The sequence below is a fragment of the Seriola dumerili genome, unplaced genomic scaffold (assembly GCF_002260705.1).
Source record: "Seriola dumerili isolate Sdu_G_001 unplaced genomic scaffold, Sdu_1.0 BDQW01000193.1, whole genome shotgun sequence".
Taxonomy (NCBI): domain Eukaryota; kingdom Metazoa; phylum Chordata; class Actinopteri; order Carangiformes; family Carangidae; genus Seriola; species Seriola dumerili.
Window position 1 is genome coordinate 233887 of NW_019174448.1, and position 21104 is coordinate 254990.

General features: G+C 44.2%; 1 protein-coding gene across 1 annotated transcript in view; it reads left to right on the forward strand.

Moving 5' to 3' along the window:
• Positions 1-21104, forward strand: part of fras1 (Fraser extracellular matrix complex subunit 1) — a 228899-nt gene that overhangs the window by 154856 nt on the left and 52939 nt on the right. The window contains exons 26-30 of the mRNA XM_022753768.1: positions 1099-1399; positions 6128-6212; positions 11097-11420; positions 19360-19519; positions 19718-19896. Coding sequence (XP_022609489.1) covers positions 1099-1399; positions 6128-6212; positions 11097-11420; positions 19360-19519; positions 19718-19896 — 1049 coding nt within the window. The remainder of the gene's footprint in view (positions 1-1098; positions 1400-6127; positions 6213-11096; positions 11421-19359; positions 19520-19717; positions 19897-21104) is intronic.

Consider the following 21104-nt stretch of genomic DNA (forward strand, 5'->3'; position numbering starts at 1 on the left):
AGACCGCCAACATTAACTGTCTGACATTAACAGCTTCCTGTCAGTAATATAATAATTGGTTCTCCCGAATAATACTGGGAAATGAAAAAAGGCGCTGTCTGCAGAGTCGGGTCATTAGAGGCGTCTTGTACTTTTTACTTTCTGCTTTCATGTTCAAACAGCGGATGTCAACCTGCAGGCAGAGACGCCCGAGGCCGTCAGGAGAGCCACTGTGGCTCTGAGATGATTTATGAAATGTGACAAAGCATAATTCTAATAGAGAAATATATTATCTCTTGGCCTTTGTGATAAATGCTTTCTTCTTGTGAAATAATGAACATTTTTCCAGCCTCTAGACTTCAACTAATGCACGAGTTAATCATGGGAAATAGCCCAGAAAGAAATTGCTTTGTTATTTATTCATTTATTTATTTTTAATTTTTTGCCAGTCAAGAAAAAAAAAAAAAAAAAAAGTTGAGAAACTATTGCTTTAAATTATACACTTTATTCTTATTTGTGAGTTTAATTATATGGCCGGAAGTTTCAGATTTTAGAGTGTCTATTGGCATCATTAAGGGGAGATATAATGAGATTACAACGTGGCCTCTCAAAAGAGCTGATCTTTAAAAAGTTCCTCAACAAAGTCACTTCCAATTAAAGTCAACTTCTAAAATGCCACGCCAAGACCGAGATGCCTCACTGGTATTTCACCAGCCAACTCTCCCCCACACACACACACACACACACACACACACCTCCTCTTGTCCTCGTCACACACTTACAGCTGTAATTTTAATTAGATACATTCAAAGCTGTAAAAAGCATGAAAATGTATTAATTAGAGGCTGTATTTTTCCGCACTGTGTTAGGAAGGTTTTTTTTTCCTACTTCATTATAATTACAATTTAATTATGCAACCTGGAGTTGTTGTTGAAACAACTTTTTTTTTCAGTAAATATTTCCTCACTTAATACATTTAAATGTTTTATTTTAATCACATCTACTATAATGAAAGTAATTGGACATTTTATCCCAAAACTTTTAGTTCACATCTTTTTATTTTTATCTATTTAAAAGGGTAATTAATTTCACTCTTTTTCTTTTTCATTCTCTTCTCAGTGAACATCCACCCGCCCACGCTCCAGGTCAACGGTTCCCTGCTGGTTCCCCTCGGCGGTTTTGCCCCACTGCCCCCTACCCTGCTTCAGGTGAAGGACCCCGACAGCCCGTCTGAGCGGCTCATCTTCCAGCTCGTCCAGAGCCCGGGCAACGGGCGGCTGCTTCTGCTCAGAGGGGAGGAAGGAGAAGAGAGGGAGAGGAGAGGGAAGGCGGGCCGAGAGCTGACCAAGGATAACACCTTCACCATGGAGGAGCTGAGAACCGGCCGGGTCCGGTTCAGGCATCAGAAAGACAAAGCCAGGTGAGTGGATCTGATGTGGTTAGACAAGAGGTGGAAACAGTTTTCTTGGGTCCACCTGGACAGACTGGTGTCACATACAAATATTTCCAGCGGTTGTGGTGAAATTTTAAAAGCAGAAAAACATCTGAAACCTCAGTGGTAAACCTCGCTGGATGCCACAGATGTTGAACAGTGATATAGGGAGGGGTACATTATCTAACAGGCACAGACCTCTTTCTGCTGTACACCCACAGGAGCAGGAAATAAACTGGGAAGTAATGCAGCCACAAGATGTCTCTGATACAGCATCAGGCTTGCGTGTGTGTGTGATGCAGGAAATCACAAATTAAAGTAGAATATGATACAAATTCAAAAGCAGGAAAACCCAACGATTCCTCGCAAAATAACTGAAGATAAACAGATTGGTAGCGAGTAAAAATGAGAACAGTCATTCAGTAGAGTGTCTTGGTGAGTAAGTTGTTGGGTGTGGAGAACAGCTTCAGTGCACAGAGTCCCCATGTCTGTGGAAATCTACTGGAGCAACGGACTCCAGAGGATAGTTGGTGTTTTGATTAGGGTTGTCAGAGTGATGTCTGATTCTGACTGACACTGTGATGCGGGTCAAAGCCGTGTCTGCCCTCGCTCTGAATGGGTCGGCACACATGAGCCGACCCTCGTTTACAACCTCCTGATCTTGACTGACGTGGGTCAACTTTCCAATGAATGGGCTCTTTGATGTAGGCTGCCCTCCTGGTTGACTCGGTTGGTTGAAGTGTGACAGTACAATTTACTGTAACTGTTGCTTTTTCTACAAATATAAGAGATGGAAATTTATTTAAAGGTCACACATTTTCTTCTTCTTCTGTGTTTTATTTGAAGTGTTGATCCATAAGAAGATATATTTGTGGTTTTAAGAACCAAAGACCATCTCAGTGAAGTTTTACATCTCCTCTCTCAGGCTTCTCTCTGGAGCTCTAGTAACAACAGGTCGGTGAGCCAATCAGAAGAGAGAGAAGCTCTGAGCCTCTCCTCTGATTGGCTTAATGTTTTCTAAGTTCTGGAATAAAAATATATCAGATTTCAGGTAAAAACACTCAGAGAAACCAAATCCTACAAGGTTGGATGGCAGTTTCAGGTGGGCGGGGCTTGGTGACTGCTTTGTTGTGACATCACAAAGTTCCAGAAGTCCTGACGGCTGGTTTTAAGGCTCAGTTTCTGAATACAGGCTGTGTGCATTTCTCTGTGGACTGAGGCTTTGATACTTTCACAGTATTAATATAGAAGCTAGACCTGATCTATAATCACACTACACATGGACAGAGACCTTTAGACTATATGGGACCTTTAAGGATATTGGCATTTAAAGGGAGAGAGAGTGAGAGAGGTAAGCAAGAGAAGAAGTGTGCTCATACATACACAATGCGAGTATGGAAGTGCACCATAAGATTGCGTGTCTTGTTATTGTGACAGCTAGAGGTTCACCTGTGACGCCTGTCGCACATGAATGGGTCTGACACTGGTTGATGGAGCGTCAGTAAACCTGTCATTCTCATGTCTGATGATCACGTCACCTCAAAGTTTTCGAGCTGTTGATGGAGATCTGGTGGCACTGAAGTTATTTACGTTTCCCCATATATTAATTCAATTTTCCCCTTCCATTTGTCACCTGTCTGCATAACAGTACACGGGTGTGTTTTCCCCCACACTATCCAGTTTATACGCATCACTTAAAATGCATCTGGTGTTAAAATAAATGTATCCTTTCATTATCAAAGTTATGACACCTGCAACCTCTTTTTTGATATTTACCTTTATTAAAGTTGACATCAAACACTTTGGTCTCCCTCCTCCTCATCCACGAGTGTCGTGACATTTCATTTTTTTTTCCCCTGCTCCAGTTGTTGTCTGAGCCGCCTGCCGCCTGTTTGATTTATGCGGCTTCCTGGCTGGAAAGTTCATTTCCATTAACCTCCCCATAGATTGGAGATGCATTACATTTACACGTTTCACTTAATGTGGCCAAATTTGCATATTCTGCATTTCCACTGTGTTTGACCCCAGTCTGATTACCCAGAGGATAAAAAAGAGGGGCCAGTGCTCCTCACTACAGCTGCCCTGCTCTGGCATCTTCCCTGTGACAAATCTGTGGCGTCGTGGCATCCGTTCAGCCAATCAGAGCTGTCATGTTCAAAACGTTAGTCCATCCTGACTCAGCTGGTCTCGGGTTTAAAATGGCAGCATGCCAGTGAAGTAGAAAAATATGGTCCGCTGCCCAGTTTTTGAGCCATTAGATTAATGGAGACAGTTAAAACGTAAAATCCTAAATAAGATTAAATCTGCATATTACAGCCATATTTTTCAAATTATGTAGAGTGGGGGATAATGCCTGATGACACAGAGCCAAAATCAAATGCTCTCAGGTTTGATTCTCTTTAGAGTTAAGAGTGACAAAAATGTTGTCTCTCTCTCTCTCTCTCTCTCTCTCTCTCTCTCTCTCTCTCTCTCTCTCTCTTGAGCACGAACACACTGCAGCGACTCACATACAACAACAGATAAAACATAATTACTAGTCTGCCAAGGAGGTCATGTTTTCACCCGTGTTTGTTTGTGTGTCAGCAAGATTACTCAAAACGTACCGAACTGATTTGCAGTGAACTTGGTGGAGGCATGAGCCAATTCAGGTGCCGATCCTGTTAAGAGAGGCTGATTTACGGTGGCACTGAGAGCTCAACGCACTGCACCTGAAGAAAACACATGAAAACAGACACAACACAAACAAATTCAGAAAACATCTACACCAGAAAAGTGTTGAACCTGGCTGGGATGTGTTGTAATACATCCATGTGCACTTGTTGTTCAGTGCTCACAAAGCGTTGAGCAACAGGTGCGTCCCAGCCCGGTTCATCACTTTTCTGCGTCCCCTGGAAACACTTCTGAATTTGTTTGTGATGCATGATGCTTCCTCTTTTCTTAAGATGCAGTGTGTTGAGCTCTCGGGGCCACCGTACATTTTTCCACAGTCTCTCAGGAGATATTGTTTGGATCTTGATATAAAAAAATAAAAAAATAAATAAAAATAATCAGACATATTTATGGCGTTGACGTCTATGAGTTTGTACAGATTCAGATAATAATCAGGATCTGATGGACGTGTGTGTGGGATTGTTTGGCCTTGGCGGATGTATGCTCTCTGTCATTCTAGTGTGGCGGGGGCGAAGAGAAGTCAACTCATTTCAGGTTTCAAAAGAAGGTACTTTAACTCGTTATTGCCTCGGCAGAACATGACACATGTCAAGACACAGACACAAATTGTACTTTATATGTGGAAGGGCGCACTGTACTATTGGGAAGTATTTATACACACATACACACAAAGATCAAACACTTTTCCACATTTGTCTCAAGGCTGCATTGAAAAAAATCCATCTCTCATCCATAATGAATACAACAAATATACATGTCACATTTATAACATGCGCATAAAATTAGATTTAGAAGTACTATGACATTTTTTTCCCCAGAAATACATCCCTTATGTTATTTTAATAAACCGTCCAATACATCTTTAATGCGTTGTAATTATTCCAACCATAACAAATGCTGTAAAACTGTGACAAATTACACTTTAGTTGCCAGAAATTGTAATTTCAAAAAGAAGAGTTTTATTATTGTTGAAAAGCACTGCAGAATGTGTGATGTGAGGGGATGAATTTTAAAGAGAAACAGCTGCAGGACACACGGAGACGCTGCCCCGCTCGAGTCAGGCGCTGAAAAAGGTATCGACTGTCGAAGCTGGAGACTGTCGGAGACTGGGACCCCATTTACACTGAGTCGCTTTGTGCGTCTTGGGTAGATCGGATCGCTCTCCCATCTCAAAAGAGCAAACTATAAAACGCGTTCAAGACGGACTGAAAATCTGATTGTTCAAACCCGATTTCACCAGAAACAAACCTCCAGAAGTCACATTAAAATCCCTCTGAAATGAGCCGTTGTTCTCTGTCACATTAAAGAAGCAAGGAAGCAAATGGTTGTTGTTGTTCTTCTTCTGGTGTTTATGTCAGTTACAGAGCAGCTGGAGGCTCATTACCACCTCCCTCTGGACTAGAGGAGGAGGATCTCATCAACAGAGACACACAAATGTGGCTGAGTGTAAATTAAGAAACAAGTCACTTGATACAACAAGTGTAAATGGGCCCAAGTCTGTGCTCCCAGTATAAAAAGGTAGACAGTACATATACAGGTGGATAACAAATTAATGTAACAGTGATATTTTCATGTGAAGAAAGCTACTAACATACCTTTATATACACTTTTTTTTTTATGGTTTTTCCTCAGTCGTCACTAATACCCACTTAACCTGCTTAGTCATGTGGTCTTCAGCTGCAGGCGGCCATGTCCCAGCTCCAGCCCCAGGGGGGGTTGTGGGTAATAAGCCTTGTCTTTGATGATGCTGAGGCAGCGCGGTGAGAGGAGATATTGGTGGTGATGAGAGTGTGTGAGGAGGTGGGCTGGTGTGTGTACGTTCATGTGCGTGCGTGTGTGTGTGTGTTACTGCCCTCCACTCCCCTAGACAGCGCTGGGGTGATTAGGTCTAATGACTACACACTATGTCAGCCTCACAGGACTCATTTTCCCAGAAACCTGCAGGGCTACCTGAGGGCTGCTTCCCAGCTCGTGTTCATTGCAAGAACAAGAGAGAGAAGTAACTTTAACCTCTTTCTGCCTTTCTGTCTTCCTGTCTTTCTGCAGGACCGGTGAGTTCACCTTGCGTGTCGCTGACCCCCAGCTGTTTTCTCAACCGGAAACCGTCCAGGTTCAAGCTGTTTCAGTGCAGGTACGGTCACAAAAACACACTCTCTACAGCTCTCCCCTCATTTATTCAGACACTCTCAACATTAACATTTGAATATCTCTTTCAAAAAACACATTAAATCAACAAACCCGTCTTAAAAATGTCGTATAAACTTGAGCATGACTTTGAACTGTTGCATCATTAAATGTAGCTACATATGGAGATATCTCATATAATCTAATAAAAAATTAGCTGTTTTCTCCCATTGTGCATGATGCTGCAAACATGAACACTGAAGAGTGAAGACATTGCTTGACATTAAGTCTTTAGTTTCCAACACAGCCTGCTACTTTTAGACTGTTGTGCTCCGAGGGCGTGACGTCTTTCTTTTGGAAGTTTCTCAGCTTGTAGCTAATGGATAAACTGACACAGCCAGAGGTAAATATTCACCTTCTGTGAACAAATTAAAGAAACTCCTTTTTAGAATCTCTTTTTTTTTTTTTCTGTGCTCTGGTGATTTGTACTGTTTTATAAGTGGGTCAGAAACACTCTGAATATTTGCCCATGGCCTCTTTGACTGTCCTACAAAATCTTACTCTGCCTCAGAAAGCTCTTGGCTTACACAAACTTCTTTGTGAGTTTTTGACAGTTTTTAAAAAAAAAGCTGTGGGGAAAATGCATCTGCATTTGCATCTGATAATCCAGCTAGATAGTGTATTTACCTGGTAGGCTTCCCAACACGATCTCATTATAGCTAAACACACGATCAATCAGATGAGTCGGAGGCTAAATAATCATTTGCCTTTGATACAGGATAACAGTATTGAGAAGCTCCTGTATGGTTGCCATGCCAACCCACAGGCATAAAGTACAGAGACGTGTATGTTACTAGGTTGGAGCCGTTTCTCATGTTGCCGCATCATCCTGTGACGAGACCCCGCCCACCACGGAGTGACGCCCGGAGCTGTAAGTGGCCGACGGCGGCCTGACAGCAGGTCGTGGCCGGTGTCGAGGCGACCTCTGCTTTTGGCACAAATATATAAAATAATGAGGAGCGAGGGATTAAAGTCCCCCCCCCTCCCTGAGATTGGTTGATGGGTTAGTGTGACAGCTGTGTTACTCTGCTCTGTGCCTGTGTGACCCAGAGATAAACAGAGAGACGACGAAGCTGAAGAGACTAAAGTGACAGATGGTTGACACGGCATAGCAGAGCCGAAAAAACGTGCCTAACAATCTCACGTCACGATGTAATTACCTGAGTGGAAAATGTCTCATTTGTCTTTTATTTGGAAAAAAACAAAGTCGTCCAAATGTGTCGCTAAGCGCAGACTTCCAAACAGAATTCCTCCTTAAAAGGCAGCTTTGGTATTGTTAAGTGTATAAGTATAAATAATACATAAAAACGAAATAAATAACTGAATAAACTTGACTCAGAGCGGCTCCTAAAAACCTTAAATAGGTGGAATTTAAACAGCTGAGACAGTGTTTTGTGCCACATCAGTGCAAACTGTTGTATTTCTCAAGGTCTCTGTAGTGATAAAGCAAACTTTATGAGCATACGTGACTGATTTCTTAAACTTGAGTTGGACCCTGAGTAAATTAGTGCTGTAGACACAGAGCTCACAGAGCTGTTTGCAGGCGGTGATTGAGTGGAGCTACAGTATATGGGTGCATTTAGGGCGACTGCTCAATTACAACCATCACTTGATTAACTTCCTCGTTCAATATTAGCAGAATCAGCTTGTGAGGAAAGCACGGTGATTTACGCGCGTAACACGACACAACCTCGGTGACTGTGTTTAAGACTGACAGCTGGTTGAGCAATTTTTTTTTTTGTGCAGCGCTTTTATTACGCCAGGGCGAGATTAGTTCATCTCTATAGCCGCCGATTTTCACTGTTTTAACACAAACACAACACAAACACGTCGAAACATCAAGCCGATCAGAAAACACCCGAACCGGTCTTCTCTTCAACAACAGTCGTCCAGGTCGTTCTGAGGACGCGGCGAACGTTATTGTTGTCTTTTTCAGTCTGGAGTTTTCAGGAGTTTGTTGGATTCTGCGAGATGAGACATTGATCTTTAGAGACATTAGTGAAAACAAATATCGCCTCAATCTTAGTGACTTCTTTCACTCCGAAAAGAAACAACGTAGGTACAAACGAGTCACAGAGAGAAACACAGAGCCACAGAGTCTCGAGTGATTGCTCCTTTCATTCGACATCAGAGAGCATCACAAACACTGATGTAACCTTCAGTGTTCTCGTTGTTTACACCCTTGTTGCAAATTCACCTTTGGCCTTTTCTTGAAATTGTAGATCTTTTCCGTATTTGTGCATTTGTCTCACACAGAGTCTCACCACCTTTTCCTTTTTTACCACAGCTCTCATTAGACTTGAGTGCATTTTTTAGCTTTTTATGTCATTATCAGCAACAGCACAGACTGTCTGTTGTTGAACGCTGCACTGTTGAACAGATTGACTCTAAGGCAGCGCGGTGTGGAGAAAAAAAAAAAAAAAAGACCATTTGCGCTTAACAAGCCCCCCTTGTATAACTAAAAGCTTGAAAGGGAAAAAAAAAGGAATAAATAGTTGATTGAAACCCCCATCAGATCCCCAGCCAGCGGGCACTTTAGACTGCATTAGTCTCAGGAATGAAAGATCAGAGCTGCAGATAGCCCCCCCCCCCCGGTTCTGACAGGAGTGGGTGCTTCGTTTGAAAAAGAAAAAGAGAGAAAAGAGTCTGATACCTGCTCGTGGCATATTATTTTGTAGCCGACATTTTCATCTTAAAGTTTCTGAGACGTGTGACTTTGCTCGGGTGAAATCCTGCTGTAGACGCTGAGCTGTGAATCAACACCGAGGCGTCGTCTACCTTGGGTTTTTTGGTGTCTATAGGTCCGTGCGCTATACTGTTTCAAAATGTACTATACTTCCGCTATACTTCCCTTTTTTGACCGTGGGTTCAGGTTTAAAAGGAAATGCAACAGTCGTGTTTCGTGACAGCTTGACACAAAAACATGAAAGGACAGTTGCAGATAAAAACAGGCATTGTTACAAACCGAGAGGCTCACAGGCAGACGAGGTTGAAATCGACTTGGGAAATGCTGCCACTCTGCCTGTCATGTCTCTGAATACGCATACGCACGAACGCAGCAGGAAAAACAAAACAAAATAAAGAACAAACGAAAAAAAAACACCTCAGGAAACAGCACAAAAAAAAACAAACAAAAAAAAAATCTTCTTGAAGTGCTGCTGAGCCCCAAGGGCCCCATGGGTGACGACAGCTCTCCCCCAAATATGAACGTCACCTCTCCCTCACCTGTGAGGTGAGGATAAGAGGTTAGCCCTCCCACCTGAGCGTGCCTATGTTTGTGTTTGTTTTGTGTCTGCCTCGGGGGGGGGGGGGATTTTGCCGGTTCCCTTCAGTGAGCTAGCGTGTCTTTGCACGATTTAAAAGCAGAACACACACACCCACTTCCAGCCCCCACTTGTGCTTTTCCAAAACCTTTTGTTTTTCCTCCTACGAGTTGCAGCAGTGACGACACAGGATTTAGGTGGGTGCCCGAGGGCCCAGTCGCCTGTCTCTTGGAGATAATTCCTCTGACGTCTAAATTTTTGTCGCCAAAACAGCCCCCCAACAGAACACAAAGGGGTGGCAAAGGGGCTGCGGATAACAACATGCTCCCTCTGAGTTTTTAAGCTTTGTTTCAGCTCTGTGTCTCGCAATTTCAGCCAGAGATCACTGCGGTTACGAAGACAAACAGTGTGGGAGTCATTGTTTTCTCCGGCGCCAGCTTGTTTTGTGTGTGTTCCCCACTTTGCTGTGAAGCTGCTGCCGTAATGTCAAAGAGCTGGAGCTCGGCCAGCAGCCGGCGAAGGCGACGAGTCGGACCCGAGCCCCGCGTTGAGGGTGAGCAGCTCGGAGCTCCCCGCCTGACGACCGGTTTGATTTAGGGGCCGCGGCAGAGGAGACAGCCCCATGCGTCTCTACCTGTGCCTCCATCGCTGCCAGGTTGGGCCGCTAACAAATGTGTTTGTCGGCGAGTCGTATTAATATGAGCTGCATCCTCGCCAGCCTTTACTTTTTGTTTTCTGTGTCACATATTCAAACAAACACACAAGATGCAAAAGCACTTCTATCTTCAAGGAGATTTATCGACTAGTTCTAAAGTTAAAAGTTCATGTTTATGTAGTTTGTGGTACATTTACATTAGTATATATTCAGTTATTCTTTACACATAGACAACTGTGTAAACTAACCAACCATTAAGACGATGAAATTATGATAAAAGTGATTCTTTAATGTTGCTTAATCTCTTTTTAAGAAAAGAAAAATGTGCAGAATCCAAGTACTGATTATTTTCCCAGAGAAGGGAGGATGAGCCTGACGAATATCCACAGTCTGATCCTCAGTCACTTTATTCCAAACGTAGAGGTACAGAGAGACAGAGACAGACACACGGTCATGCCCTTGCTCGCATTAGGACGCCTCCCACTCTCGCCGGCGCTCTGAAAAAATGACTTTGTTAGCGAGATGAAACTTTCCTCCAGCCGCGGCGAGACTGCAGGTACGGCTGAGTGCAGCTTAATGAGGCGCCCTGCTCACCCTCCCCCGTACCTTCATCTTCTTCATCTCCTCAGCGGCAGGACTGCACGGCCCCCGTGCCCTGACCCTCCAGGAGAAAATTCATCATCCGGAAAAAAACCAGGGTGTTTTCGGGGAGGAATTGCCTTCATGTCTTCATGCTGCGCTCTCAGCCGGCCTTTATAAGTTTTTACAATTTCCAACACTTAGACTTTGCTTTTTACCGTAAAAACAAGTTGTTTCTTTCTGTCTAAATCTAATCTTTCTTCTCTGTTGTATCAAGCCATGTCCTCACTCTCAGCCTCTCTTCCTTTCCCTTTTCTCTTTGAATCGTTTCCAGCCTCCCAGGGTCACCGCTCTCACTCCTTTACCCGTGGAGGGCCGCGGCGCCCTGGCAACCGTCACCAAGTCGGTCCTGCAGGTTGACGACCCAGACAACCCGGCTGACGTTCTGGTGATGGTCATCGAACCGCCCCGGCACGGCCGGCTGACCCGCGTCCACGGCGACCGCGCGCTCGGCAGATTCAAGCTGGAGGAGCTGTCGCGGGAGCAGATCCAGTACGTGCACGACGGCTCGGAGGGGACGGAGGACGGCGCCGTGCTGCAGGTCAATGACGGCCACAGCTACAGGAACGTTCTCCTGCAAGTCCACATCAATCAGAAGGTGGGACGGGCACAGGGGCAGGATGGGAGATTAATGCTTCAGGGCTGATGATTGATGTTTGTGTGGTGACTTCATGCTTTTTCATAATAGCAGCTGATCCTGCATCTAACCTGCATTAATGCTGAAGGAATCGGTTTATATCATGTTGTGGCACAGGTCTAGAGTCTCTTAAATAACTAGTTTCTAGGACAGAGAGACTAAAACGATTTTTCTCGTAAAAGAAAGAAAAAGTTCTGCTTGAAAAACTTCTACAGTGGCTGAGGCTTAGACACAACGAGTGCAGTGAAAAAGAAACAACAAAAACTGAGATGCTGCAAACATCAAAACATTTTTCTAAATTTAAACAGCAAATAAATAATTTAAAAAAACAAAACAACCAATATACTTTTAGATTGAAAGACTTCTACTCCTCAGTGGGTCAAAACGCCTGCATCGATCCCTCTGTAAACACGGGATGAAGTTCTGTGATCATCTTGGGTAATAAGTCAAAATGCAGAAATTCACAAAGAAACCAATTAAAAGTGAGACTGCAATAAGCATCTACGCACATGCCGACAAATCTACACAGAAATCACTGACTGGTGAATCGATGCATAAAGGCTCAGATATAAAAACATTTTCACTTGTCCATTAAATCCCACAGTAACATCTGTTACTGTGGGATTTAAAGTTACATTTAAATTGTAAATAATATTTTTTTAAGGATACTCAGAATTTCATTTGCATTTCCACTCATTTTGGAGTTCACTTTCCCTCTCTCTCTCTTCCTCAGCCAGCAGCGACCGCTTTGATGTGTTTTTTTTTAGTTATAACCATTTTAAAATTACATAAATTGGTTTATTAAAATAAGCTCAAGGACTGATTTCTGTATCTTTAGTGGTAAGTGGTGAGATTAGAGGTAAATTCATTTCTATCGCAGCTGCAGAGTGGATTTTTAAAGGTTTTTCTTCACGTTTGAGTGACGTTATATATTCTCTGATGTTCTGAGATAACCCCGTCCGAACAGAGACATCCACTGTGTTTGGAAACTTTAATTGCCTGAACTTCGGCATTCGCACTTGACGTGTCCACATAAGTGTGATCTGTTGACTTTGCCCCTGAAAATAGTTTTGCTGGAGGCTCAGACTGATCCGTGCGCGTTCAACCGCCGTTCAACACGGAGCGGGTCGGCCGCCGCTATCGCTCCCCTGTCATCGCTCCTCTGTCACCGCTGCTGCTGAGGTTTTTATAACAAGGACGCAATTATCATGGCAACGAGTGCATTCCTCTGTGTCCGTGGGGGGGGGGCATGAGGGAAATGTGGCAGCTAAGTCATAAGCGCACACACACACACACACACACACGCAGAACAGGAGACAAGGTGGTACCCTTCATCCAGTATTGAAGATGTCTAGACAGACAAGAGATATTAGTGTGTGTGTGTGTGTGTGTGTGCAGACCGGCTTTAGACCTTGCGAGTAAGGACATTTTGGAAAGTGAGAACATTTTGTGGTTAAAACCAAGGTTAAGAACAGGGTTCAGGTCCGTGTCATCGATGTGGTTGTGAAGGACTCGTTAATGGACTCTGGGAACGTGTTGTGTTGATGAGGCGTCGTGACAAGTATAGAAATACACTTCTGTGTGTTTGTGTGTGTGTCCTGCAGGCAGCGCTCACCGCTCTGTCAATCTCTCGATGTGGAGGATCGTACACACACCTATGATCTATAACAGTCATACTTTTGCCGCTCAGTTTTTCTGCTCACACACTCACTACAGTCGGGTTTTTTGGAGGGCAGCTCTGTTTGTCTGGCTGCGTACGGATGGTGCACTTCAACTCCTCTGCTTTTTTCTCCCCCTTCTGTAAATCAATATCATCCTACACGCACACACACAGACACACACACACACACACACACACACTCACATATCAGTATCCATTTACTGTAAAACGTCCTGATGCTGCATTCTGTCATTAGTTAGACAGAGCAGGATGGACAGCCTGATGGAAAGCTGAGAGAGAGAGAGAGACAGTGTCCTTGATTTATGTCAAGTGCTTCTGGACGAGCCCCAGCAGTATCGCTGTCACTGCTTCCTCCTTGTTGCTGCTTGTTTGCTCCACGCAGGTAGATCGCCACGGAGTAGAGACTAAAGTCAAGAGTAAAGAAAAGCAGGGAGAAGGGTACAAACTACTGCAGAGATATGATCTTTTCCCACCATGGTAGAAGAAGAAGAAGAAGAAGAAGAAAGGCCTTGTTTCAGTGCTGTGCTGTTAGAAGAGGAAGAATATTTACATCAGGGTGAAAATACACCAATATTCCCATATTAAAGTTATAAAATGTAACTTTTCCACATTAAAATCCCATCCATCAATTCTCAAACCTTGATTTGAAGTTGGCTTTTATCCAGTTTTAAGCCACAAACACTTTTTATACCTTGGTCGTTTTCAAATCCCCTGGTCTGTTTGTTATGGAGACGAGGAAATGTCTGCGGATAATTCAGCTGCTGGTAAAAACCAATTTAACGTTTGTTTCGTAAGTTATCAGAGAAACGATTGAAACTAAAAAGTGAGTGTCGGCGAAAAACAGTGGCTTTAAAAGTGAAACAGCTTTATTCAGTGTTGTTACTGGTTATAATCCCCTGGTGTGTTTGTTGTGGAGAGGAGGAGACCTCTGTGGAGAATTCAGCTGCTGGTAAAAATAAAAAACCTCCACTCACACTGAAGGAATCCAAACTGAGTGGGGAAGACAACAACTCCCATGATCCCACGCTATTTCACCCAAGGCTGTCTTTTGTTATTGTTTTGGTTGAGAGACCCCTAGCTGCAGGAGTTACATACTGTGCATTTAATACACAAAAAGTGGCTGTGATTTCAAGGAGCACACATTCTGGCGTTGGGTGTTTGAAACAGGAAGTGGCAGCTAGTGAGTGCAACACCACCTCATGGCTCTCTTTCTGTGGTCCTTTATTTTTCTGTCTGATGTGTTTTATCACGGAGCAGCTGTGGCGGTAAAAACATGAACGTACTGTTTGCAGCTTACTGATGTTACCTCGCAGGATTTCTGGATGTTCAAGTTCAAATTGAAGCTCAAGCTTTAACACTGGAGGCATGCAGCTGAGGAACCTGTCTTTGAAATGAGCCGCAGTCCTGTGCAGTGGGGTCTAAAAGTCTGAGACCACTTTGAAGTGGTCTGCAGATCAACCAAACTGCGAGGAGTGGCGCGGAAGAGAGAAGTGCAAGAATAAGAATAAGGAAAAAGAAAAGAAAAGAAGTGATTAATTGGCTCTGCCTGGATTCAACAAACCCGAGCCAATGAATCCTCGGTTTTCAGAGTGCGGCCCCTCTCTGTGGCGCTCTTTGTACTTCCAAGCCCACCATCCAGGCAGCAGCAGTGGCTGTCGATGCCAGGCTGTGCAGGGGACAATAGACTTTCTGAAAGTTGGATTACTAAGCTTTAAAGCAGGAGACTAATCAGGCCCGTAATGACCCTGTGATGGATGGACTTTCTCTCGACTCAGCCCTGAGCCCTGAGCTGCAGCTCTGCTGAATAGAAAAGCAGGACCCTTGGCTTTCAGTTACTGTCTCGGGGAGAAAACTTTGAGCCTCCGAAAGACCCCTCTGGCTTTTCTGTTCCGCAGCAGAAACAGAAGGGAATTAAACATTTTTTTTCTGATCGGCCGTCCAGCTCTCGGCGGCTAATGGCTCGCCTCTGTTGTCAGACAGAAGAGGGGGGCTGAGTGGTTTGAATTCAGCTCTTCTCCCGCTGAGCACTTGTCCTCGTCATTGCTGAGGAACAGCTATTTACTTTGGGTTTTTTTTTTTTTTTAACAATGTTTTTTGTATTTCAAGTCTGTGATTACATTTTAGATTGCCCTGATTTGCTGTTGTTAAAGCCGGCGCCCCCCCGTGATGCGCAGCCCCACGTGTTTGCCTTTGTCATGCTTTTGTCACTTGAGACTCCACGGCGGCACGTTTCATAGAGATTGAATCAGAATGTGTCGCGGATGAGGATCCAATCTGCATTCGGTGACTTTCACTTACTGTCTGAGGAGTCCATCAGCTTGTCCTGTTCGCCGCGTCTCCAGTGGAGTTATGGAAATATGAGAGACGACAACATCATTGTCATTACAGCAGCATGACCGTCCCCGCCCGCGGCCGGTCGATGTTTTATGGATGACGCTGACTCCGTCTCGGCCAAGTCATTTATTCCTGTTTATGTGGACTGCGGCCAAAAGCTCTCCATCCAGCATCAATTCTGTTTACAGTCCATCTCAGGCCTGCTGACTCAAAGCCCTGTAAAAGTCTCTAATTATGCTCTTTCCAAGCATTTGTTCTCAAAGGTACCGCACCTGCTAATGTCGCTTCTAAAATATGTTTCAGCCAACAATGATTTTCAGGACCATCAGCTAATGGCCTTCACTTATCCTTACCGACAGCCCCATCACCTCCTGCCTGTATTTAACTCAGAAAACAGAAAAGATTATAAGGATAAAAGAAAAAAAATACTCTTGAGTTTAATGAGTTTAATTTCCTAAAACCGAGTGCTATTGCAGTGTGTAAGCTCCAGTGTAGTTATCCAAGTCAAACGTCTCGTATAAACAGATCTCAACGCAACGTTTCAAGACAAATCCAAGTCAAGTGCAGACCAGTGCAATGACTATGTTTAAGATTTTTTGTTAGCACCTGCCACCCACACCACTCCCCGAGTTCTCGAGCGCCTGGATCTCTTTATATTTGAAAACTCGGGGGTTGCGTTGTCGGCTAAACGGGCAGAAATGGAAACCTTTGGAAACAATGATGCAGGCACTCAGGGTCGCTCCCTGATTGGCTCTCATCAGCCCCGACTACCAGCAATGAAAGCAACATGCCTAACGAATTACGAGCATTACTGACCCTGCTGTCTTTGCCAGCAGCTGAGTGCAGCTAAATTCTGTCTGTTAATGCTACAGCTGTCTTTTTTGCTGTTTCTCATTCGCAGTATTGTCAGAGTAGAAAATCCGCTTGTACATAAACGGTCAGGCATGTAGCCTACGCACTTTCAGGTGTGATTGTGTGGATGGAGATCGTTTCTTATACAGAGCTGCGGATGTAGCCTTAAAGTCTGCGGCGATTCGATCTTTCCAGGTTCAAACACAGGACTTCAGCGTATTATTTCTTCTCAAGTCACAGTCTGTCGCGTCTTAAGAAAGGCTACTACCGGTCATGTCATTCGAGTCCAAGTTTCGAGTCCTCATCTCTGCGATGCACGGGCCATGATTGCGTGTAAGAAAATGAAGAACTTATAATTATCCACCTTTGAGAAACAGAAGATGTTATATCCCGGGGAGCGAGACGTTTCATTAGCACCTCTCTCAACTTCACCTCAGCACTGAGGAAGATGCTTCAAATGAACAGGTCACAGATCATCAGAAACCCTTGATGGTTCTGTTTCTAGACTACTCCTCTGATATACTCCTTACAGCCTTCTTCCTCCTTTAATTCATCAGTTTTTCTCTCCGCAATCTGTTTTCCCGCCGTCTCTATACTTTCTGTCTTGTCGATCTAAAATTACATCAAGCGAGTTCACTTTCTTGCCTCCCCAGAGGTCAAAAAAAGAAGAAGATTATTGTGCATCTGCGTTTCATTTTCTCTGCACCACCTGTCTGTAGGAGATTAGGCTGCTCGTCTGTCTAACGTGGTAACAAGAATCTCACTTGGAAAAACTCATTAGACAGAGAAAGAAAAAAAAAACAAAAAAACAGGGAAATTACCAAACGGCGTTGCAGCTGCAGGACGAAAGAGTCAAGAGGATGTTAGAGGTCTGGGGAAATCAGCAGTATTGGCAAACTTGTGAATCGAAAAAGGTCCCGCTGCCCCTCTTTTATTTTGAAGAATGTGCCGTCTCTGGGTCTGAGTGTCCTTGGCGAGACCTTGGTGTTCACCCGGAGAGCTCCACAATCTCCTGGATGATGTGGTCCTCTGAGTTAAAAGCCTGCCATGCTGACTTATGTGTTTTCTGTTGCTCGGCGATCCGCTGCTCGTCTGCGATTCTTCGCCTGCTGCTGCTCCACTGGAACGCTGTGATTTGGATCAGCGGAGCAGCAGGCAGAAGAGCCACAGATGGTCCGCAGGTTGTTATCAGAAAGAAACACAGACACCACACGCGCACACATGCACACTCATACTCACACACTGTGCACACTCTTGTAATCTATTACCACCTACCGCCACGGCGTTTATGCCACTGCACCGATTCTCCCCTTGCAGTAAACGGTCAACTGTGTGTAATCCTCCGTGTGTGTGTGTGTGTGTGTGTGTGTGTGTGTGTTTCAGTTTGAGTGTTCAGCTAAAAACTTTTTAAAGAACCGACCTGACGTGAATGTGTTTTACTCTCTGATGAGACCAAAAGATTTATAGATTGCAACTAATTGCTTTTCTAATAGTTAACTCCAGCAAGGAGTTTCTGTTTGTTTGTTTGTTTGTTTGTTTGTTTGTTTGTTTGTTTGTTTGTTTGTTTGTTTGTTTGTTTGTTTGTTTGTTCGTTTGTTTGTTCGTTTGTTTGTTCGTTTGTTTTTCCGAGCACAATTACAACATGAACCACCTCATGAAAATTACGTTTTTTTTTAAACTCATCTCTAGAACATTGTGCAGAAGGGCTATAATTATTATTATTATTTAGAGTATCTTGTATAGAATTATGTACAATTAGCTGTGAACTAATTATATTTTAGTTTCACTACAAATCAGGAGCACTCATAAAACAGGAACACCGTTGTTGAGGAATCTATACGTGGTGTTCTCCGTTGCTACGGCAGCACCTGTGAATATAAACACTTTTCATATTTTTGACAACGAGATGACTGCAGGTGTTAAAGCATGGAGCTTCCGTTTACAGAATAAATAGCTGGTTGGTTTTTATAGACGCCCAAGAGGTATCTCGTACCTGTTTTTATTTAGACGGCAGGGTGACAAGGTGAGTAAGAGGGTCTCGTTTCCAAACCTCCCTGACAGGAGGCTTCTTCCCTGCTGAAATGTCCTCGAGCGACACTGAATCATCCAGCAGCTCTGCTCGCTCTCTGCAGCCGATCCTGCTCTTTGTTCTCTGCTGTTGGAGAGAGGCTGAGCACCACGGCTGAGCTGGTCTGTTGTGGATCAATACAGCATCATAAAAATAAGTCTTGATTCTGAAGTTGTGCGGTCATTTCTCAGACCAAGCGGCCGCAGATTGATTATTTTTTTTAGCGATGCTTTACTTCTGATTGGCGGAGCCGACTACAGGCGACGCTGCTGCTGATTGACAGAGCTTTACTGCGTTCTCCTGGGACTCACAAACCTCAGGTTGCAACAGATGTGGAATAAAACAAGCGGCGCAGGCTGTGACAGCACAAAGTGAAGATGGCGCCGGGCTGCACCTGAAGAACAAACACGACTCTGCCTCTGTTTCTCTTTATACATCAGTGCCTCCACCACAGGGATTTCACATGGGATTTCTCAGAGTCATGATTAATATACCGCTCAGTTTACAATGTTTGGGAGGAAATTTAATGTAAATAAGACTTTATTTTGCCACTGCACCTACGTCTAATTCAAGCTAGTACCCAGCTCCTGAATGCTTTTATACCTGGCATCTGTTAGGCTCCTCCCAGGAGGTGATGGATTTAATTTTTCTGCTTTAATTGGACTTAACTAACTAAACATCTTGTCAATCTTACAGCCCCCTGGAGAAATTCACTGACAGACATAGGTTAGAAAAGAAGCATGACACAGTTGGATGTCATTAGTCTTCAAATCAATTAAAATTAATCTGCACACTTAAGTTCCTGTACCCAGACACCCAGGGGTTTTCAATCTAACAGTCGATCTAATAGCTGTAATAACTGTAAAGGATTTTTCCTCACAGATATTGTACAGTAGGTGAGAAAAGGTGGTTAAATGTTCCTCGGGTTAAAACACATATTCGTGTGTGTTTGCTTCTGTTTTCAGGCTGCTGACTCTCCGCTCGTGCTGTCTGTGCCGGTGACCTGGGTGAAAGAGGGAGGAATGGTGCGACTGGATAAGAGATACCTGAAGGCCGACTACAAGGGAGTCGGCACTGATGACATCGTCTACACCATCCTCGCCTCAGATGGGCAACCTAAATATGGTACCAACTCTTTAACAGTCGGACATGTTAAATTTTGAATCCCAAAATACAATACAAACAATACAACAATACAAAAATTTTAAATTTTATCTCTAAACTAATCAGCAGTTTTTAACCTCATGTTATAACCCAGACTCTTCGTACAGATATGATTAGGCCGTGCAGTGATGTGTAATAACCTCCACCGTCTCTGTCCAGGTGAGGTGGTGCTGGTGTCCATGCCAGCCGACGGGCCACCGGAGGGCTGGCGCCCGTCGCTCACAGACGACCAAGGCTTCACGTCCACGACGTCTTTCACTCAGCAGGACGTCAACGACGGCACAGTCTGGTACCGTCACTTTGGCAGAGGCACCACCAGCGACTCCTTCCAGTTCCAGGTCAGTGCTGACGGAGCAGAGGGGTGCAGGTCGTATGCGCAGCAGGTTATTATGGCCCATAGTTTCAATTTGTTGCTAGGCAACAGCTAGTGGCTGTGGTAATTATTGCAGGAGCGAAGGGGAAAGAGCTTATGTTGTTTCTATTATCCATAACAATTAGACAAAGTTAACCACATTGTTGTTATTGTAACCATGACAACGAAGCTCGTCTAATTTTGAGGGAGTACTTATTCTATCCCGAAACACAATCTTTTCCTAAACCTATCCAAGCCATGACAGTTATTACAAGTAACCATGGCGACGAAAGTAGGTACGCCTCTCGTTACCCGAATGACACGGGACTAATAATTCTTTCATCATATTTCTGTATTGATTCGTCATGTCGGCTGCTGAAAACAAACCTGAATCATCACATGAGGACACGAGGACTCGGCTGCCAGGATAAACACCTGACAAGGTTGTTACTGAGCGCGTAGTACTACAGACTAACGTACAAATAAATAATTTCCAAAAACTGATAAAAGCAAATAAATACGCTGTGAGAGGAGAAACCCTCAGGGGGGCTGGTACGAGCGCCTCACCCTGAAATGAACAAGAGGAGGAGACGCTGACACACGTCGTCCTCGGTGCTTTCCCTCTCGTGCCCTCGTTGTCTCTGTGGAGCGTTCTTTGAAGTTCACTCTCGTACTCATGTTCCCATGTTCCCTTGTGTTTACCCCCGTCTTTCCCCTCCTCCTCCTCCTCCTCTCACGTGCCTCCGTCTTTCTCCGTCTGCCTCCGCTGCGTCCTCGTGTTATTTCTCCTAATCGTTACGCATATAAAAACCGCAGTTTATAGGAAACCTGTAAAAAAAAAAAAATGTTGTTACAGCCTGTTCATCACTCAGCCGACTATCAATCACCAAACACATGTGTATTAATAACACTTTGCTGAGATGTGAGTCCTCGGTTTGTCCTTCCTCTTCCCGTGTTCACTCGGGATGTTTTCTCCTTCGGTCCGAAACCTTGGCACCAAACTTCCTGTGTGACTCTCTCCGGCTCGACACAGCAACCCCTGGCGACTTATCTTGATTAGCATTAATGACACCAAATTACTCGCAAATGGGTTCAGAATCGGAGATGAGCCCACTGAAGGCGACGGAGCATCCACACTGCACTCAGAGCATTTCCATGCCAGTCTCTGCTTCACTTTCACTCCAATGGAAAAAA